At 48.3% G+C, this 19,387-nt stretch overlaps 1 protein-coding gene across 1 annotated transcript; it reads left to right on the forward strand.

Moving 5' to 3' along the window:
- Nucleotides 1-434: 434 nt before the first annotated feature.
- Nucleotides 435-15,483, forward strand: RLBP1 (retinaldehyde binding protein 1). The gene is made up of 8 exons (XM_086364619.1): nt 435-825; nt 3,607-3,700; nt 3,970-4,098; nt 6,064-6,268; nt 8,220-8,398; nt 12,812-12,970; nt 14,694-14,804; nt 15,123-15,483. Exons 2-8 carry the CDS (start codon nt 3,689-3,691, stop codon nt 15,279-15,281), a joined length of 954 nt encoding a protein of 317 aa, XP_086220745.1. The 5' UTR covers nt 435-825; nt 3,607-3,688; the 3' UTR covers nt 15,282-15,483.
- Nucleotides 15,484-19,387: the final 3,904 nt, after the last annotated feature.

A 19,387-nucleotide genomic window follows, 5' to 3' on the forward strand; every position in this document is an offset into this window, starting at 1 on the left:
CTTATAAGGACACCAGTGATTTGGATTAGGGGCCACCGTGATGACCTCATTTTTCCTTAATATCCTCTTGTATCTCCAAATAGAGTCCCATTCTGAGATCCTGGGGAATAGGACTTCCTCTAATGATCCCCACTTCTCTGAGGAGGAAACTGAGTCACTCAGCGGTGAAGTCACTTTTTGAAGCTAGAAGGTGCTGGAGGGGGCAGAATGGCTCCTAAGCCGGCTCTTATCACTGCACACCACTGCCTAGACGTGGGTCAGCTTGGGCTTGTCCTTTCCCCACGAAGCCTTAACCAGTTACCTTCCCCGGTGGGCCCTGCTCCCTGCCCTACCATGCCAGGCCCGGCTGGGCTCAGGGAGAGGGTGACCGGCCCAGATTCTCTGCCACTGCCATTTCATCAATGATCACATTTCAATTTTCCCTCCGTCTCCAGCATGTCTTACCCTAAGGAGTGCTTTCTCAGACCCCCTCTGCAATGAGAGAGAGGAAGGGGAGGAGAGAAGGGGACTGACCCAGATCCCACCCCCACGGCCCGGCTTCCACATGGCTGAGCAGGAACTCTGGAGCAGCCGCACACAAAGGAGGGCTTTGAGCGAGCTCTAGCCAGGCCCAAGCTGAGCCCCTCTCCCCCTTGGTGCGTCACTTGCCCCAATCTGGGCCTCCCTGTGAGCCTGATTTAAACGGAAACTGTGGGCCCTGAGAAGTTCCTTGTGACCCAGTAATCCCAGCCTGCTGACTGGACCACACCCCCAGCAGAGGCAACCTCCAGGCTCCCGGAGGACACAGGCACCAGGTGTCCCAAGGAGGAGCTGCTAACTTGTCAGGTAAGTCAGTAGCAGGGGCCTGGCTGGGCCAGGAAGCTTAGGATTAGGGTAAGGAGTTTGTGGTGGGGAGATTCCAGGCTGCCCCCAAAACTGAAACCAACTGGCCATTCTTCAGGGTGAGTTCGACCAACCTGATGGCAGATTTAGCAAATAAAAATACAAGATACCCAGTTAAATGTGAATTTCAGATGAACCACAAATACTTTTTTAGTGTAAGTGTTTGTGTTCTCAGTCTTTATAACCCCATGGACTGTAGTCTGCCAGGCTCCTTTATCCATGGAATTTTTCAGACAAGAATACTGAAGTGTGTTGCTATTTCCTACTCCAGGGGACCTTTCCAACACAGGGATTGAACCAGAGTCTCTTGCATCTCATGCATTAGCAGGTGGATTCTTTACCACTGTGCCACCTGGGAAGCCCTTTTTAGTATAAGTATGTCCCAAATATTGTATGGCACATACTTAAACACGTCAAAACTTTTTTGTTCATCTGAAATTCATGTGTAATTGGACATTCTATATTTTATCTGGCAAGCCTAGATGGCAGGGAATAGCTTTGACATGAAGTGAGGCGTGGGTTTTTTTTCCATGTATACAACTTATAAATCAATAGTTTCAAATCACAGTTAGTAGTTTGGACATATTTTATTTTTAATTTTTTGGCCATGCACAGCATGTCAGATCTTAGTTCCCCAACCAGAGATCAAACCCACATCCCCTGCATTGGCAGTGCAGAAGCTTAATCACTGGACCATCAGAGAAGTCGCCTGGGGATATTTTATTTTATTTTTTAAAACCCTTTTTATTTTGTATTGGGGCATAGCCAACTAACAATGTTGTGATAGTTTCAGTTGAATAGGGAACTCAGCTATACATATACTTGTATCCATTCTCCCCCCAATTCCCCTCCCATCCCTGGGCATATGTTAAAAAGAGTTGCTGTACTGACTTTAACCCTTCATTTCTAAGACCCTTGATCTTGTGATGATCCGCTTAACTCTCTGGGGGCGTCTAGCTGTCTCTCCCGTCTGAGCCTCTCGCTCAGGGAGTTCTATTAGCCTTGCCATTCCTGTTCCAGCAAAACCGAAGTGAGAACACAGTCGCATTTCAGTCTATCTTATATATCTTCCTGCATATTTGGAAGTCTCTGTCTCAGAAAGTTGACTTCGATTTTATTCCTGTTGGTGGATTACAGCCCCCCAGAACTTCCCTGTCCTGCTGGGGCTGCGGAGTGGGACAGGCAGGAGATGGAAGATCCTCAGATACTCCCTGGAATCTTCTAAGACTCTCTCTGCAAGCTGGGGTAATGATCCGGATGGTGCTAAGAAAGAGAAGGGGAACTATGTTTCAGAGCAAAACACTGTGCTAGGTACCCTACAGAACTTCTATGATCTTTGTTACTACTCTGTTTGGTAGGTGTGGCTATTATCCCCAATTTGCAGATGAGAAAACTGAGGCTCTGAAAGGTTTTATTGGCCTAAAGTCACATGGGTGATAGATAACAAAGGCTGATTCAAACCTGGGTCTCTCTGACTCTCAAGTGTGGTTTTCTGTGACACCTGCTGTCCTAAGAGTTTGCCTGGAGATGTCTTGGCTCTAGGTGTCAAAAAAAAAGTCTTGGTGTCAGGCAGACATAGGTTCAAGTCCCACCTCTGCCACTAATCAACAGTGACCAGGTGACAGAACTGACCGACAGGAACCTGGTCAGAGGCAGGAGTGGAGTGGTGACGGGCCTGGGGATGTTTAGGTAGGAGAGGAGAAAATGTGAAAATAGAATTGTCTCCAAAAGTACTCAGCGGGGTGTCATGTGGGCAAAGGATGAAATTTTTTCTGCTGGCCTCCCACTGCTTCTGTGTATATTATTTAATAAAATCTTCATAACCTTCCACCTCCCTTTTATAGGGGACAACCCCAATTCAGGTTAGATCACATCACTTGCAAGGGGAAGAGACAGAATTTGAACCCAGATCTGACTTCTGCCACAACAGGCTGCCTCTTGGTGCTGATGGAAAGTAACAGCTTGGTCTTGAGTCCTGATCCCTGGCTATATCTGGCTGTGTAACCTTGGACAAATCACCTACTCTCCTGGGCCTGTTTCCTCTTATGTAAAGTGGATATCATAATGCTGGCTCCCAGACAATGGATTTGAAAAGTGCATCACAAGGCACTGAACACACATTCAGTTATGGTTATGTAACTAGCCATCATCCCTCCAGGGAGTGGATTCACTGGAATGGTGCCATTCACTAGGCTGGGGAGTTTCTCAGATGCCCCTTGGGACTGGAAAAAGGGGGACACAAATGCGAGGGATTGCCTTATCCCTCAGTGACCATGTAACCAAGAGTGGAAGCCTGTTCTAGTTTCTCCCTGGCTGGGCCATCTCATTTTAAGAACTGAAGTTCGAGGTATATTTGTGTGTGCTCCTTCTTAGAGGGGTGTTTCCCAAAGCACAGCCCAAGAACCACCTTATTCAGGGCCACTGGGGGTGCTGCTTTGTTTTTTTTTGACTGCGCCATATAGCAGGTGGGATCTTAGTTTCCCAACCAAAGACTGAACCCGGGTCCCCTGCACTGGAAGCACGGCGTCTTAACCACTGGATCATGAGGGAAGTCCCTGGGGTGCTGCTTTAAAATACAGATGTCTGGTCTCCAATTCAGAGTCAGGCACAGGGCCGAGGCATCTGTATTCTTAGCAAATGCCTCATGTTACTCTGATGCACTCAAAAGTCTGAGATTCATTGTTCTGAGACAATAACAGAAGAACCTCTCCATGTCTCCCCTAGAAAGGAGGCTGCCTTGAGAGGCCAGGACGGACGAAGTGGGCTCCTTCTTTGTTTGCAGCACTTCCAGTCTTCCACAGACAGCATGTCAGAGGGGGTGAGTACCTCCGTGCCCTGGGGCTCCCTTCTGTCCACCTTCCCTCCTTCCTTTTCTTCCTCCCTGTTTCTCTATTATCTGCTCTCCTCAGGGTTATGGGCATCCACCCTTTAGACCTCTCGGTAGTCCCTGACCCCACCCACAGGGAGGAAGTTCAACAGTGACCTTGGGCAAAAGCACTAGCTTGGGGTCTGAGCAGACCCATTTGGCTGGCTTGCTCAGGCTGATGGGGGCCTTTTCCTCCCTTTTCCTGGCTTCTCCCTCCTCAGGCGGGCACGTTCCGCATGGTCCCTGAAGAGGAACAGGAGCTCCGTGCCCAACTGGAGAGGCTTACGACCAAAGACCATGGACCTGTCTTTGGCCCGTGCAGCCAGCTGCCCCGCCACACCTTGCAGAAGGTGAGGTAGCCTGGGGGTGTGTGAAGGGACAGGTAGGGAGGTAACAAGGGGGAATATATTTATTTTTTTATTTGGCTGTGTCAGGTCTTAGTTGCAGCGTGTGGGATCTTTAGTTGTGGTATGCAGGAGCTGTTAGTCACGGTATGTGAGATCCACTGCCCTGACCAGGGATTGAACCTGAGTTCCCCTTATTGGGAGTACCGAGTCTCAGCCACTGGGCCGTCATGGTAGTCCCAACATAAGGGAATACTGATAACATCCTCTCTCCTGTAGAAGAGGTCCAGTACCAGCCCTCCGGGTTATTCTGGACCTAAAAGACTGACTTGTTCTAGGGGCTATTCTGAAGTCAGGGCCATGGTAGCAATTGGGTCAACCAGATGTCCAGGCTACCCGATTCTAAGATTATGGCATCAACAGGGTTCCCTGAAACCAAGGCTGGGACCTAGGGCTTCTGGATCAGGGATCATCCTGGACTCAGACATGAGGAACCCTGATTTGCAATGGCCTTAGAGAGCACAGATACAACTGCTGCCCCCAACTGAATAGGAAAGGGCCCAAGTCCTAATATCACAACGACTTCCAACTTGTTGTGTCATCTTGAGCAAACTGCTTTCCCTCTTTGGGTCTTGTCTTCGGTATCTATGAAAGAAGGTTGTTGGACCAGTTCAGAGATGATCAGACTGTGGCAGAGCTGGCCTGGGGTTGAGCTGGCCCTGGGCTCCTGGCTTCCATCTCTGCTCCCTGGGCATCTCAAGGGAAAGCTGCTTCGAGTTCCCCCAGACCTACCTTCGTCCCTCATGCCATCCAAGGAAAGAACAGCCCCTGGCATGCTCAGGATTTCTCCAGGCTTATCCAAGGGGAGGAATGTGAGGGAGAGGGCAGGCTGCCATCTGACTGGTATCTTTAATTTTTTTGTTAATTAATGGTATCTTTAATTTTGAGAAGATCAGAAATTAACCTGGGATGCAGCAGACTGAAGCAATTAACAGTTCAACCTGATCAGGAGTTTCAACTTCAACTCTTTTTACCTGGGTGATCTTGAGCAAGAATATCTTGACCTCTATGAGCCTCAATCTGCTCACCCTGAGAAATGGGGGATAAGAATACAACCTTCTTGTGATGGACTGTGGCCAAGATTTAGAAACATCATGTACTGGACTTCCCTGGTGGTCCAGGGGCTAAGACTCTGCCCTCCCAGTGCAGAGGAACTGAGTTCTATTCCTGGTCAAGGGAACTAGGATTTCAGATGCCCCAACTAGGAGTTTGAATGTGTGTGTGTCAGTCTCTCAATCATGTCTGACTCTTTGTAACCCCATGGCCTCTGCGGGCTGCAGCTAAGACCCAGAGCAGACAAATCAATACATTAAAAAAAAAAAAAGTATCTACAGGACTTCAGTTCAGTTCAGTCGCTCAGTCGTGTCCGACTGTTTGTGACCCCATGAATTGCAGCACGCCAGGCCTCCCTGTCCATCACCAACTCCCGGAGTTCACTCAAACTCATGTCCATCGAGTCAGTGATGCCATTCAGCCATCTCATTCTCTGTCGTCCCCTTCTCCTCCTGCCCCCAATCCCTCCCAGCATCAGAGTCTTTTCCAATAAGTCAGCTCCTCGCATGAGGTGGCCAAAGTACTGGAGTTTCAGCTTTAGCATCATTCCTTCCAAAGAACACCCAGGACTTAGCAGCGTGCTAATTCAGGGCTCCAGTAAGCATAGGCTGTTGTGGTTAGAAACATTTAGTCCTTTGGCCCTCTCCTGCGAACAAACCCAGGATGAGCAGTTTGACCTAATTTTCTCCAAATATAACGGGCAGTCTGAGCTGCTGCCAATGCTGATGCTGCTCTTGTGGGCAGAGGAGCGATGGCACTACCTGCCGTGCCCTCTGCCCGTCCGCCGGTCTGGCACCGGGAGGAGCCTCCTGCACCGCGCCTACCTGACTTTGTGCCTGCACCCTGCCCCTGCTCCAGGCCAAGGACGAGCTGAATGAAAAGGAAGAGACCCGGGAAGAGGCAGTGCGGGAGCTACAGGAGCTGGTGCAGGCGGAGGCCGCCTCGGGGCAGGAGCTGGCCGTGGCCGTGGCGGAGAGGGTGCAGGGAAAAGACAGTGCCTTCTTCCTGCGCTTCATCCGCGCGCGCAAGTTCCACGTGGGGCGCGCCTACGAGCTGCTCAGAGGTGAGGCCCCAGGAAGGTTGCGGGGGTTGGGGAGTGGGAGGGGAAGGTCATGAGGGTGGTGTGGACCCTCATCCAGGCACTGAGGAGACTGGCCACTCCACCTCCTTCCCATGCTCTATCAAGTGACTGTATCTGAGCCTCCTTCTCCTCATATGTAAAATGGGTGTGTGAGCTGAATAGTCTCGAGATCCTTTTCTGTTCAGACAAAGGAGTGAGTCTGGCAGGACCAGATTCCTGGAGATCCGGCCCCTCTTTCCACTCTCAATGAGCAGAACTTAGCCACCCAAACTGGGAGCCCAAGAGGCCCCTCTTTCCACTTTCAATGAGCAGAACTTAGCCACCCAAACTGGGAGCCCAAGATGCGAGAGCTTCCTCTCCAAGCCCTGCTCCCTCCTCGCCCCCCACCGGCCCCTCCTATGCTTTGGCTCTGGAGCGCTGCATGGAAGGTAGGTATGAGCCTGATTCCTCGCAGGTACTCAAACCTCACAAAGAGTGGAATCGAAGATGGTGCCTGCCCTGGGAGTGAGCCTGGAGAACAGAACCTCCCTGGCCACGCCCACTGGATGGAGACCAGTGTCCCAAGGGAATCAAGTCTTTGGTGCTGTCGGAGGGAACGGTGTCTGAGCAGGTGCTCAGCAGCCTAATGATTCTCCTTCTTCTTAAAAAAATTTTTTTCATTATTCTTTTTGTTTTTTTTTTGGCTGTGGGATCTTAGTTGCCCCACCAGATATCCACCAGTGCTCCCCTGCAGTAGGAGCCTAGAATCTTAACCACTGGACTGCCAGGGAAGTTCTTCTCCTAACTTCTTCCTTCCTTCTACAAATGTTAATTCACTGCTGCTCTGTGCCAACGGCTGTTTCAGGCCAAAGGATGCAGCTGAGAACAAAGTAGACAAGAACTGTCTGCCCTCGTGGGCCTGATAGTCTAATGGTAGAAATAACAATCCAGACAATTAAAAATATACAGAGAAAAACAAAAGAGGTGGATATAAAGGATTGAGGGGTTTTAGGTAAAATGATTAGGAAAGCTCTAGTGCAAAGGAAACTTTCAAAGAAAAACTAGAAAGAAGTGAGATGCCCTAGGAGAGAGCAATAAGGCAGAGGGCACAGCAAGGGCAAACACTGCATGGTGGCTGCCTGGGGTGTTGGGGGGACAGCAAGGAGGTCAGTGCCTTTCCCTTGGCAAATGCCTCCCAAACTCCTCCTCTGGGCCTGGCACCTCCAGGGTCTGGTGGAGGAGACAACCGCAGAGAAGAAGGGACCCATTCAGGATGGCTCAGGATGGGGTTGGTGGAAGTTCCGCTGAAATTAGAAGGGATCTCTGTGTCCTACCTGGGGTTTGGATTTTATCTGGGGGTCATTTCCCCACCCCTGCTCAGCTAACCCTGTGCCCAACTGAAACACCTGTGTTTCTACTCGTGGGAAAGAGAAAAATAACCAGTAGTAGCTGTCCTCAGATTTACGATTACACCTTATGTTTACTGATGTTTACTGATTACACCTATACAGTTTACTGATGGCATTCATACCTGGAAAAATTCATGCACTTTTTTTCTCACTTTTTATTGTGTATTAGGATATAACCAATTAATAGCGTTGTGATAGTTTCTGGTGGACAGCAGAGCAACTCAGCCATCCTTCCCCCCGAACTCCTCTCCCATCCAGGCTGCCACACAACTTTGAGCACAGTTCCCCGTGCTAGACCGTAGCGTACCTGGAATCTTGTTTGTTAACCACAGCAACTTGGCGAGATAGCATTATCCTCCTATCTTTTGGAGGGGAAACTTGGGGCACAGAGAGGTTGAGTACCCTGCCGGGTTATACACAGCATGTAGATGAGGAGCCAGGCAGGAGCCCGGGTCTCTGCATGCCCACCATGTGCCACTCCGGGAGGGGCTGGCTCCCTGAGGGGCCGGCTCCCTGAGGGGCCTCCTCTGCTCCGCCTCTGCCAGGCTACGTGAACTTCCGGCTGCAGTACCCAGAGCTCTTCGACAGCCTGTCCCCAGAGGCTGTCCGCTGCACCGTTGAGGCTGGCTACCCTGGTGTCCTCTCCACGCGGGACAAGTATGGCCGAGTGGTCATGCTCTTCAATATTGAGAACTGGGACTCTGAAGAAATCACCTTTGATGAGGTCAGTGGGGGCTCTCCTGGTTCCCTGCCATCCTCTGGGCTGGGTTGCCTTCTCTAGATCTGGTCTCCACTGGAACCTCATTCCTGGCTCCCCGGGAGGCAAGGTTTGTGAGGGAATATCTGGTAAACTCATGGCACCAAGCCCTTTCCGGGCAGGAAGAGAACTCCTTGGATGTGCTGTGGCAGCTGGAAAACCCAGCAGCTTTGCAGGCAGGGCCCACTGGCCAGTACATGGCTGCCCCCTGTATCCCTACTGAATAGGACTGACAGTTGGGGCCATGAGCTGGGATCAACCCTGCCAAATGCTGAAAGTGGAGAGCAACACAGAGAACAGGGCTTAGTGGACTGTGGACTGGGAGAGATTCTGGAAAGCATGGGTTCCAATCTGTTAAGCGCCTGAGTTCTTTGCATTTGTGTATGTGTGTGATTTCACTTGCCAAGCCCTTAAGAGAGCTGTCATAATTGGGGATATAGGGTTCATCTGGGGAGGACGTTGGCATGTGACACCAAGCCTTAAAAAAATGTACAAACTTATTTTAGAAAATGCCATCTAGTTGTCGCAACATGTATTTAAAAGTTTATCTTTCCCCCCAGTGACTTGAGACACCATCTTTATCATATTCTGCATCTTCATAGGTGCTTGGATCTATTTCTGGACTTTCTACTCTGTGCCATCGGTCTGTCTTTTCATGCTCCACATTGTTTTAATTATAGAGACAGGATCAGTTCAGTTCAGTTCAGTCGCTCAGTCATGTTCAACTCTTTGCAACCCCATGGACTGCAGCACGCTAAGCCTTCCTGTCCATCACCAACTCCAGGAGTTTGCTCAAACTCATGTCCATTGAGTCAGTGATGCCATCCAACCATCTTATCCTCTGTCGTCCCCTTCTCTTCCTGCCTTCAATTTTTCCCAGCATCAGGGTCTTTTCAAATGAGTCAGTTCTTCATATCAGGTGGCCCAAGTATTGGAGTTTCAGCTTCAGCATCAGTCCTTTCAAAGAATATTTCCAACTGATTTCCTTTAGGATGGACTGGTTGGATCTCCTTGCAGTCCAAGAAACTCTCAAGGGTCTTCAACACCACAGTTCAAAAGCATCAATTCTTTGGTGCTCAGCTTTCTTTATAGTCCAACTTTCACACCCATACATGATTACTGGAAAAACCATAGCTTTGACTAGATGGACCTTTGTTGGCAAGGTAATGTCTCTGCTTTATAATATGCTGTCTAGGTTGGTCATAACTTTTCTTCCAAGGAGCAAGCATCTTTTAATTTCATGGCTGCAGCCATCATCTGCAGTGATTTTGGAGCCCCCCAAAATAAAGTCTGTCACTGTTTCCACTGTTTCCCCATCTATTTGCCATGAAGTGATGGGACCAGTGGATGAAGCACAAGCTGGAACCAGAATTCCAGGAGAAATATCAATAACCTCAGATATACAGATGAAAGAGCCTCTTGATAAAAGTGAAAGAGAAGAGTGAAAAAGTTGGCTTAAAGTTCAACATTCAGAAAACTAAGATCATGGCATCTGGTCCCATCCCTTCATGGCAAATAGATGGAGAAACAGTGGAAACAGTGGCAGACTTTATTTTTTTGGGCTCCAAAATCACTGCAGATGGTGACTGCAGCCATGAAATTAAAAGACACTTATTCCTTGGAAGGAAATTTATGACCAACCTAGACAGCATATTAAAAAGCAGAGACATTACTTTGCCAGCAAAGATCCATCTAGTCAAGGCTATGGTTTTTCCAGTAGTCATGTATGGATGTGAGAGTTGGACTGTGAAGAAAGCTGAGCATCAAAGAACTGATGCATTTGAACTGTGGTGTTGGAGAAGACTTTTGAGAGTCCCTTGGACTTCAAGGAGATCCAACCAGTCCATCCTAAAGGAGATCAGTCCTGAATGTTCACTGGAAGGACTGATGCTGAAGCTGAAACTCCAATACTTTGGCCACCTGATGCAAAGAACTGACTTATTTGAAAAGACCCTGATGCTAGGAGGGATTGAAGGCAGAAGGAGAAGGGGACAACAGAGGATAAGATGGTTGGATGGCATCACCGACTCAATGGACGTGAGTTTGGATAAACTCCGGGAGTTGGTGATGGACAGGGAGGCCTGGCATGCTGTCCATGGGGTCACAAAGAGTTGGACACAACTAAGCGACTGAACTGAACTGAATTGATGGGACCAGATGCCACGATCTTAGCTTTCTGAATGTTGAGCTTTAAGCCAGCTTTTTCACTCTCCTCTTTCATGTTCGTCAAGAGGTTCTGTAGTTCTTCGCTTTCTGCCATAAGGGTGGTATCATCTGCATATCTGAGGTTATTGATATTTCTCCCGGCAATCTTGATTCCAGCTTGTGCTTTATGCAGCCCAGTGTTTCTCATGATGTACTCTGCATAGAAGTTAAATAAGCAGGGTGACAATATACAGCCTTGATGTACTCCTTTCCCTATTTGGAACCAGTCTGTTATTCCATGTCCAGTATAGAATGTTTAATATCTGTTGGGATTCGTTCAGTCCTTAATGCTCCTCTTTTTCAGGGCTTTTCTAGCTATTCTTGCATGTTTACCCTCCCTAAAACAATTAGAATTAACTTGTTTAGCTTTAGGAGAAATGTCAGAAGATTTTTATTAGAGTAACATTAATATAAATAACAAACGAGGAGAATCAGCATCAGTATGAATGCAACATCCATGGCCAGTGGTACCATCCACAAAAAAGGGATGCCTTCCCTTTTATGACTACATTTTGAGCGTCCAGAAGTTTTTCAGAGTTTTCAATCCTTATGCACATTTGTCGTTAAAGTATTTATTTTATTGTTTTTGCTATTAGTTGAACTTTCTCTTCCATTATATCTCCTAATTGGTTATTTTTTGCGTCTATGAAGATTATTGTTTTTGTCTCTTAGTTTCATATCCTAGTATTTTTACTGAATTTTCCTGTTATTTGTTAGTCATATACAGATTTCCTAAGAATGCTATCATAATATCTGTAATTAGAGGAAATTTTTTCTTTTCCTTTTCTAGCTCTTATGTCCCTGATTAAAACAAAAACAAAACAAACCAACAACAAAAAAACTTGAGTGCATTGGTCAATACTTCTGTGGTGGGGGGAAGTGATGGAGAAGGCAATGGCACCCCACTCCGGTACTCTTGCCTGGAAAATCCCAGGGGCGGAGGAGCCTGGTAGGCTGCAGTCCATGGGGTCGTGAAGAGTCGGACACGACTGAGCGACTTCACTTTCACTTTTTACTTTCATACGTTGGAGAAGGAAATGGCAGCCCATTCCAAAGTGCTTGCCTGGAGAATCCCAGGGACGGGGGAGCCTGCTGGGCTGCTGTCTATGGGGTCGCACAGAGTCGGACACGACTGATGCGACTTAGCAGCAGTAGCAGGGGGAAGTGAGCATGCTTATCTTGTTCCTGATCCTACTGTAGTGTCTGCTACTGAATAAGATATTGGTTTTAGGACTGAAGCATACATATATCTGCTAAGGAAGAGACTTACAAATTTTTTTTTCTGATTACATAAGTGATACCACTCATTTTAGAAAATACCAAAAAAAAAAAAAAATCACAAATTTAAAATCATCCAGAATTCTACCATCCAGAGATTTCTACCACTGACATTCTTCCAAGTCTATTTTTGCAAGAAACCTAGAAACATACGTGCATACAAATGCATACAGACGTACACATTTTTTCTTACAAATATGGATCGTATTCTACAATAATATACCATGAATGGATATCTTTCTGTATCATTAGTCTTATATATCACTGTTCCAGAATACCCCATGGTGTGAATATACCATAATTTCACCAGTCCCTTTGCTGGACATTTAGGTTGTTCCACTGTTACAATGGTATAAGGATAGACACTCTGGCATCTAACCATGGATATGACACTGAAGATGATTTGATTATTTTCTTGGGATACATTCAGAGAGGTGGACTGTCCCAGCTCCAAGCCTGTGACAGATTACCTCTAATTTGCTCACTGGTATAGCTCTTCCCTTAAGACCGTTCTTAAAAATGTTCTTTCTTTTGGCTGTGTTGGTCTTTGTTGCTGTGCAGGCTTTTCTCTAGTTGTGATGAGTGGGGGCTACTTTCCAGCTGCAGTGTGCAGCTTCTCATTGCAGTGGCTTCTCTTGTGGAGCACAGGCTCTAGGCGCACGGGCTTCAGTAGCTGTGGCTCTTGGCCTCTAGAGCTCAGACTTAGTAGTCATGATGCAAGAGCTTAGTTGCTTTGTGGCAAGTGGGATCTTCCCAGACCAGGGGTCAAACCCGAGTCTCCTGCGTTGGCAGGTGGATTCTTTACCACTGAACCACTAGGGAAGCCCTCCTCTTAGGACCTTGAGTCTTAGCTGTCCTTATGGCTTGGATCTTACAGCCCATTCACTTGTGCCCAAGATCTTGCAGGCATACTGCGTCATCCTGGAGAAGCTACTGGAGAATGAGGAGACTCAAATTAATGGCTTTTGCATCATTGAGAACTTCAAGGGCTTCACCATGCAGCAGGCTGCCGGACTTCGGCCTTCCGATCTCAGAAAGATGGTGGACATGCTCCAGGTGAGGCCTCAGAACTCTGTCCTGCAGGAGCCTGTCATGGGTGGGGAGACTGAGAGGCAGGGCCCAGGTTTCTGGTTTAATGATGCTGGATAATCACAACCCCAACCACAAACACTTCACGGTGATCCACAGTTTGCCATGTATTCACATTCATCAGTTCATTTACTCTTTAAAAACATTCTCTCCCTGCTTCATTTTACAAACCTGGAAACCTAGGCTCAGAGATTTGAGTGACTTCTCAAGGTCACACAGCTATCAAGGGGCAGAGGTGGGACTTGAACTGCACCTTCTGACCTGGAATCCCATTCTCTGTCCCCTTTTGTCATGCTGTCTCCCTCTGCTTGTGAATTTATCCTGAGAAAGAGATAGCACTAATGCCCCAAGACAACTCACTCCTATATACTCATGTATCTGAAGTCCTTTCTTAGAATGGATACAGTGACAGAATTTATTTTCTTGGGCTCCAAAATCGCTGCAGATGGTTACTGCAGCCATGAAATTAAAAGACGCTTGCTTCTTGGAAGAAAAGCTATGACCAACCTAGACAGCATATTAAAAAGCAGAGACATTACTTTGCCAACAAAGGTGCATCTAGTCAAAGCTATGGTTTTTCCAATAATCATGTGTGGATGTGAGAGTTGGACCATAAAGAAAGCTGAGCGTTAAAGAATTGATGCTTTTGAACTGTGGAGAAGACTCTTGAGAGTCCCTTGGACTGCAAGGAGATCCAACCAGTCCATCCTAAAGGAAATCAGTCCTGAGTATTCATTGGAAGGACTGATGCTAAAGCTGAAGCTCTAGTACTTTGGCCACCTGATGTGAAGAACTGACTTATTGGAAAAGACCCTGATACTGGGAAAGATTAAGGGCAAGAAGGGAAGGGGATGAAAGAGGATGAGATGTTTGGATGGCATCACCGACTCGATGGACATGAGTTAGATTGAGCAAGCTCCAGGAGTTGGTGATGGACAGACAGGGAGGCCTGGCATGCTGGAGTCCATGGAGATGCAAAGAGTTGGACATGATTGAGCGACTGAACTGAACTCAACTGAATCTAATCTTAAATCCGCTTTGCTTTGGAAAGGAGAGATGGGAGGTAAGGGTCACGGGAGGGGATGGAGGACAATTGTTGTTGTTCAGTCACTCAGTCCTGTCCAGCTCTTTGTGACCCCATGGACTGCAGCTCACCAGGCCTCCCTGTCCCTCACCAACTCCCCAAGATTGCCCAAACTCACGTCCATCGAGTCAGCGATGCCATCCAGCTATCTCATCCTCTGTCGTCCCCTTCTCCTCCTGCCTTCAATCTTTCCAATGAGTCGGTTCTGCGCATCAGGACAATAAGGCATGACAATAGTGTCCCTCTGGTCTATCACAGCTTGTAGTCTACTCAGCAGGCAAGTGGATTTGAAAAAACTCGGTCACCTAAAAGCCAAGCAAGGCTATCTTTCCATTTCCACTCCATGTAATGACAGAGTCTTGTGCATCAGCAGGAAGAGGGTTGGGCTGCTTCTGGGGCATCCTTCCTTCAGTTTGGACCTACAGCATAACCAGGGCTCCCCAGATATTGGCCTGGGGATGGAACCTGCAGTGGGCTATCCTCTGGAGCAACTGTGTGATGACAACTCTGTCCTTGTGTCGTGGGGAGGGGCAGTGTAGTGGGAAAGTGAGTGGGAACCTTTGAGGTCACGGGGCCATGTGGTGGGGGTGCTGTCTGTCCCTGCAGGATTCCTTCCCAGCTCGGTTCAAAGCCATCCACTTCATCTACCAGCCCTGGTACTTCACCACCACCTACAACGTGGTCAAGCCCTTCTTGAAGAGCAAATTGCTCCAGAGGGTGAGTGCATAGCTGCACAGGGAAGGTGCCCGCTGATCGTCTGGTGTGTGGGTGAGTGAGTGAATGGGCTTGTAGCAGGAAAGGGTTCAGGAGACAAGAGGGATGAGGGTGGAGGAGGAGGGAACCCCACCTCCTCGGGCTCTGTATGAAGACTTGGAACTAAGTGGATCCCATGGACAGCACAGCAAGGAGGACTTTTGAGAAGGACATCGCCAGGCAGAGATGGCATGTGTGCCTTTGTCTTCCTGTTCCTCTTCTCCCCCAACCTCATCCTAGGGTACCTCCTTGCTCAGACCCATCTCCTCTGCTTCCTTGCAGGTATTTGTCCATGGAGAAGACCTCTCCAGCTTCTACCAGGAGTTTGACGAGGACATCCTGCCCTCCGACTTTGGGGGTACACTGCCCAAGTATGATGGCAAGGCCGTTGCTGAGCAGCTCTTTGGTCCTCGGGACCAAACTGAGAACACAGCCTTCTGAGAACATCTCCTGCCATCTGACCTGTAGTTAGCATCCCTAGGCCTCTCCTCAACTGCCCTGGACCCAGAATGCTGTGAAAAAGGGCTTCCTGGGGTGACTGTGGTTCCTCTGAACCATTCTAAGTTTGGGCAAACTCAGATGTCATTCTCCTCCCAAGCTGGGGGCCAATAAAAAAGCAGGGGAATTTCCTGAACATGAAAAAGTGAGGATAGTTATATTTCTACTGCCTCTGAAGCTTTAGGACACAGACTTGGTATGGGGTTGAGTTTCAAAGACTCTAATCAAGCTTCTGAATGATTTCCTTTGTAATAGAGTTTTACTGTTTAGGATCTGTGAAAATAGGCAAGGAGTCTGGTTTTAAAGGTCTCTTCCTCCTTAAAAATACAAAAAATAAAAGATCAAAGAGGAGTAAAGTAAAAGCGTTAGTTGCTCCGCCCAAACGAGGAGGGATGTGAGTCCAAAGGATCTGGCAAGTACGGTGACCTTAGTGGCTGGGAGGCAGGTGAAAGGTTTTCCATGCTGAATTATGGGGTGGAAGCACTCTTGACGTGGCTGCATTTTGGGGTGGTCGGGTCCTCCTCCTCTGATGTATGCAGTGATGGTCAGGAGCTTTGACCTCCTTCAAGGGTGACTGTTGTGTCCCCCTCCTTCTGTCTGTGGAGTCTCTCCATCAAAGCTGTCTCCTCCAGACCCCTTGCCTCCACGGATGGTTTTACTTAGATTTACAGACGGTATCTTCTCTGAGCACTCTCCCAGACCTCAAGTTATATGGTGAAAACTCTTCTTTGTCTGCAGTCTCACCCTACAGCAGTGAGCTTCTACTTTCAAGCTCTGCATATTTAGACAAACATAAATGCTTTTCTTTCTGTGGAGCTGGCTTTCCTCAAAGCATCTGGTGATTTTTGAGTATGTGCTGGGCACGTTGCTCCCTCTTGGGGAAAGCCTGGCTTCTTCTGGGCATGGGGCTCAGAGGCACTGACTGATTCTTCTCCCAAGGTCCTGCACTGACTTTCCCACTCAGACAGACACTTGTTCCTGTTATCCAGCTTGTGGTGATGAGTGAGGGTCAACTGGCCTGGCTCTTCTCACTGAGGCACCTCAGTACTCATCCCAAGACTTCCCTGCTCTTGCCTCCTTCTGAGCACGAAAGCACCCTTGGTGCTGGGCACACCGTTTGGTGCAGGACCCTCAGCTGTTTCCTGGGCTGTGGGTTCAATCCAGTGCCCTCTGCTTTCACGCCTTTGGAAATTTCTCTGAAGCCACTGAATTCTCTTTCTTGTTTTCCAGTGTGGCTATGTACATGTACATCTATATGTGACTGTGCATATATATGCATTCATTCCTTGTATCTTTTCTTTCATTTCTGGGGTTTGTAGTGTATACTCATCACCCGAGTAACTTTCTCCTTTATCACTTTCACAGTCAACAATCTCTATTTTCTTAAATGATATACATACAACCTCAGAGCTGGAGGAAGAATCACAGCAAGTTATTATGGGTGGCTGACCAGTGAAGAGGGTTCCCTGGTGGCTCAGCGGTAAAGAATCTACCTGCAATGCAGGAGACCTAGATTTGATCCCTGGGCTGGGAGGATCCCTGGGAGGAGGGCATGGCAACCCACTCTAGTTTTCTTGCCTGGAGAATCCCATGGACAGAGGATCCTGGCAGGACACAGTCCATAGGACTGCAAAGAGTCAGATATGACTCAAGTGACTGAGCATACACGACCAGTGAGGATTTCTCGCAAACCCGTCTTCAAATTCTTTAAAACCTGAAGCCTTTCCATATCAAACCTTACATGGAACTCTATTATCAAGCCTGAAAAGAGTGGAGCTGCTCTGATTGAAGAGGGCTCTGCAGCCTCATCCCCAAGAGATCTAGAATATCTGGAGCTAAGAAGGCTATGTCCAGGGTGAGGACAGAAGCATGCTGCTGGGGGCAAGTGATAGGAGAATGGGGCTTGTATTTGCCGAGATAGAGGGCACTGGTGAGTCAACAGTACAGGTGTTGGTAGAAGCCGGGAGAGGATGAGGCTGAGCTGAAAAGGTGAAAGGAATGAGCTTTGTTAAAGCTTTCAAGCTACACTTACAATTGTTTTGCAGAGGAGTTGTCTCCCAGATTTGAGGAAAACCCTGGCTGATTCCTCTTGGATGACTCCCTTCTTCCCCCGGGTCCCTTATTGCCAGAGCCCTCCTCGCCCCACCCTCTGATTTGTGGGCGCTCTAATTTACAAAGGAAATCAGGATATGGAAAACACTGCAGGCAGAAGTTCTTGGGGGCAGCTTTGGTTCTTCAGTTTAGTTCAGTTCAGTCGCTCAGTTGTGTCCGACTGTGATCCCATGGACTGCAGCACGCCAGCCTTCCCTGTCCATCACCAACTCCTGGAGCTTGTTCAAACTCATGTCCATCAAGTCGGTGATGCCATCCAACCACCTCATCCTTTGTCATCCCCTTCTCCTCCTGCTTTCAGTCTTTCCCAGCATCAGGGTCTTTTCAAATGAGTCAGTTCTTCACATCAGGTGGCCAAAGTATTGCAGTTTCAGCTTCAGCATCAGTCTTTCCAATGAGCACCCAGGACTGATTTCCTTTAGGATTGACTGGTGAGATCTCCTTGCAGTCCAAGGGACTCTCAAGAGTCTTCTCCAGCACCACAGTTCAAAAGCATCAATTCTTCGGTGCTCAGCTTTCTTTATGATGCAACTCTCCATACATGACATTTGGTTCTCACATCCATACATTTGGTTCTTACTCAAATTCAAATGGGATGCTGGGGTCCCCGCTAAAGTCAGCATGGCTGGAGACTTAGCTTAAGAATGGTTTGACAAAAAAGCCCCAAGGGTTTTCTGAGGAAGTCGGTTCTGACTGTGGGCTGCCACCGCCCCCTGCTGGCCATGCCCTGATACTGCTCCTCCATGTCCATGGATGTCCGTGGCAGTCCTGGGCAGGGGCAGTCTGAGCCAGACCTTGCCAGGAAGGTGGTGCTGCCTTTGGGAGTAGGTGCCTGAAGATCATGAATGTTAATGTTAAAATCTGATGTGCTCAGTTTCCCAAATTCTGAGCTGCCTGGATATGCTGGATTCCTGCAAGTGACTACCACCCCCCTCATTCATGAGAAAATTAGAGGGACAATAAAATACTCTTGAAAGCCACCAAATATGGGAAAGGGGATAACAAAACATGACTTTCATTACAACCATTTGCTGCTCAGAACACCTTCCTTCCGGAGACATCTGGGATGAGGCAGGGATTCTGCACACGAAAGTAATTTGAGCCAAGCAAAAGTTGGGAGGGCTTCCCAGGTGGCTCAGTGGGTAAAGAATCCGCCTGCCAATGCAGGAGTCGCAGGAAACTACGGGTTCCATCCCTGGGTCAGGAAGATCCCATGGAGGAGGAAATGGCAACCCACTCCAGTATTCTTGCCTGGAGAATCCCGTGGACAAAGGAGCCTGGCGGGCTACAGTCCACAGGGTTGCAGAGTTGGATATGGCTGAACACAGCACAACAGCAAAGTTGGGAGGTCACAGTGACGCATCACATGGCCCTTTGGGGAAATACTGTTTGCAGATGGAAGCATTTGTTAAGGTGTGGGTGGAGGTCTCAGTAATGAAATGGGCCATCAGCTTCAAAGAATCTCTGAGCAAGACTAGCCACTTCTTAGATTCTCGAGTTTACCTAAGGGATGCTGCAGGAGGCTAATGCTGCCGGGTGTCCTGGCAGAGTCTTCCTGGAAGAGGGATGCCTGGGTCTTAAGTTAATCTGAGAAAGCTGAGGAGTCACCTTCAGGGTGAATTGGACCACCTTTTATAATACTTTTCATTGTGGGTGTGGCTCTGGTGTTGAGGAAGCTTTTAGCAGTACAGGGTGGAGAAGGCAATGGCACCCCACTCCAGTACTCTTGCCTCGAAAATCCCATGGATGGAGGAGCCTGGTAGGCTGCAATCCATGGGGTCGCTAAGAGTCGGACACGACTGAGCGACTTCACTTTCACTTTCCACTTTCATGTATTGGAGAAGGAAATGGCAACCCACTCCAGTGTTCTTGCCTGGAGAATCCCAGGGACGGTGGAGCCTGGTGGGCTGCCGTCTATGGGGTTGCAGAGTCGGACA

Source organism: Bos grunniens, chromosome 21, assembly GCF_055505025.1.
Source record: "Bos grunniens cultivar Pamir isolate PY7600 chromosome 21, Bosgru_T2T1.0, whole genome shotgun sequence".
In the NCBI taxonomy this organism is placed as follows: Eukaryota; Metazoa; Chordata; class Mammalia; order Artiodactyla; family Bovidae; genus Bos; species Bos grunniens.

Bases quoted from the DNA above. Each gene is read 5' to 3' on its own strand.
- RLBP1 (XM_086364619.1), top strand. The intron at 4,099-6,063 runs GTGAGGTAGCCT...CCCCTGCTCCAG, and splicing joins CCCGCCACACCTTGCAGAAG to GCCAAGGACGAGCTGAATGA. The intron at 12,971-14,693 runs GTGAGGCCTCAG...CTGTCCCTGCAG, and splicing joins AGATGGTGGACATGCTCCAG to GATTCCTTCCCAGCTCGGTT.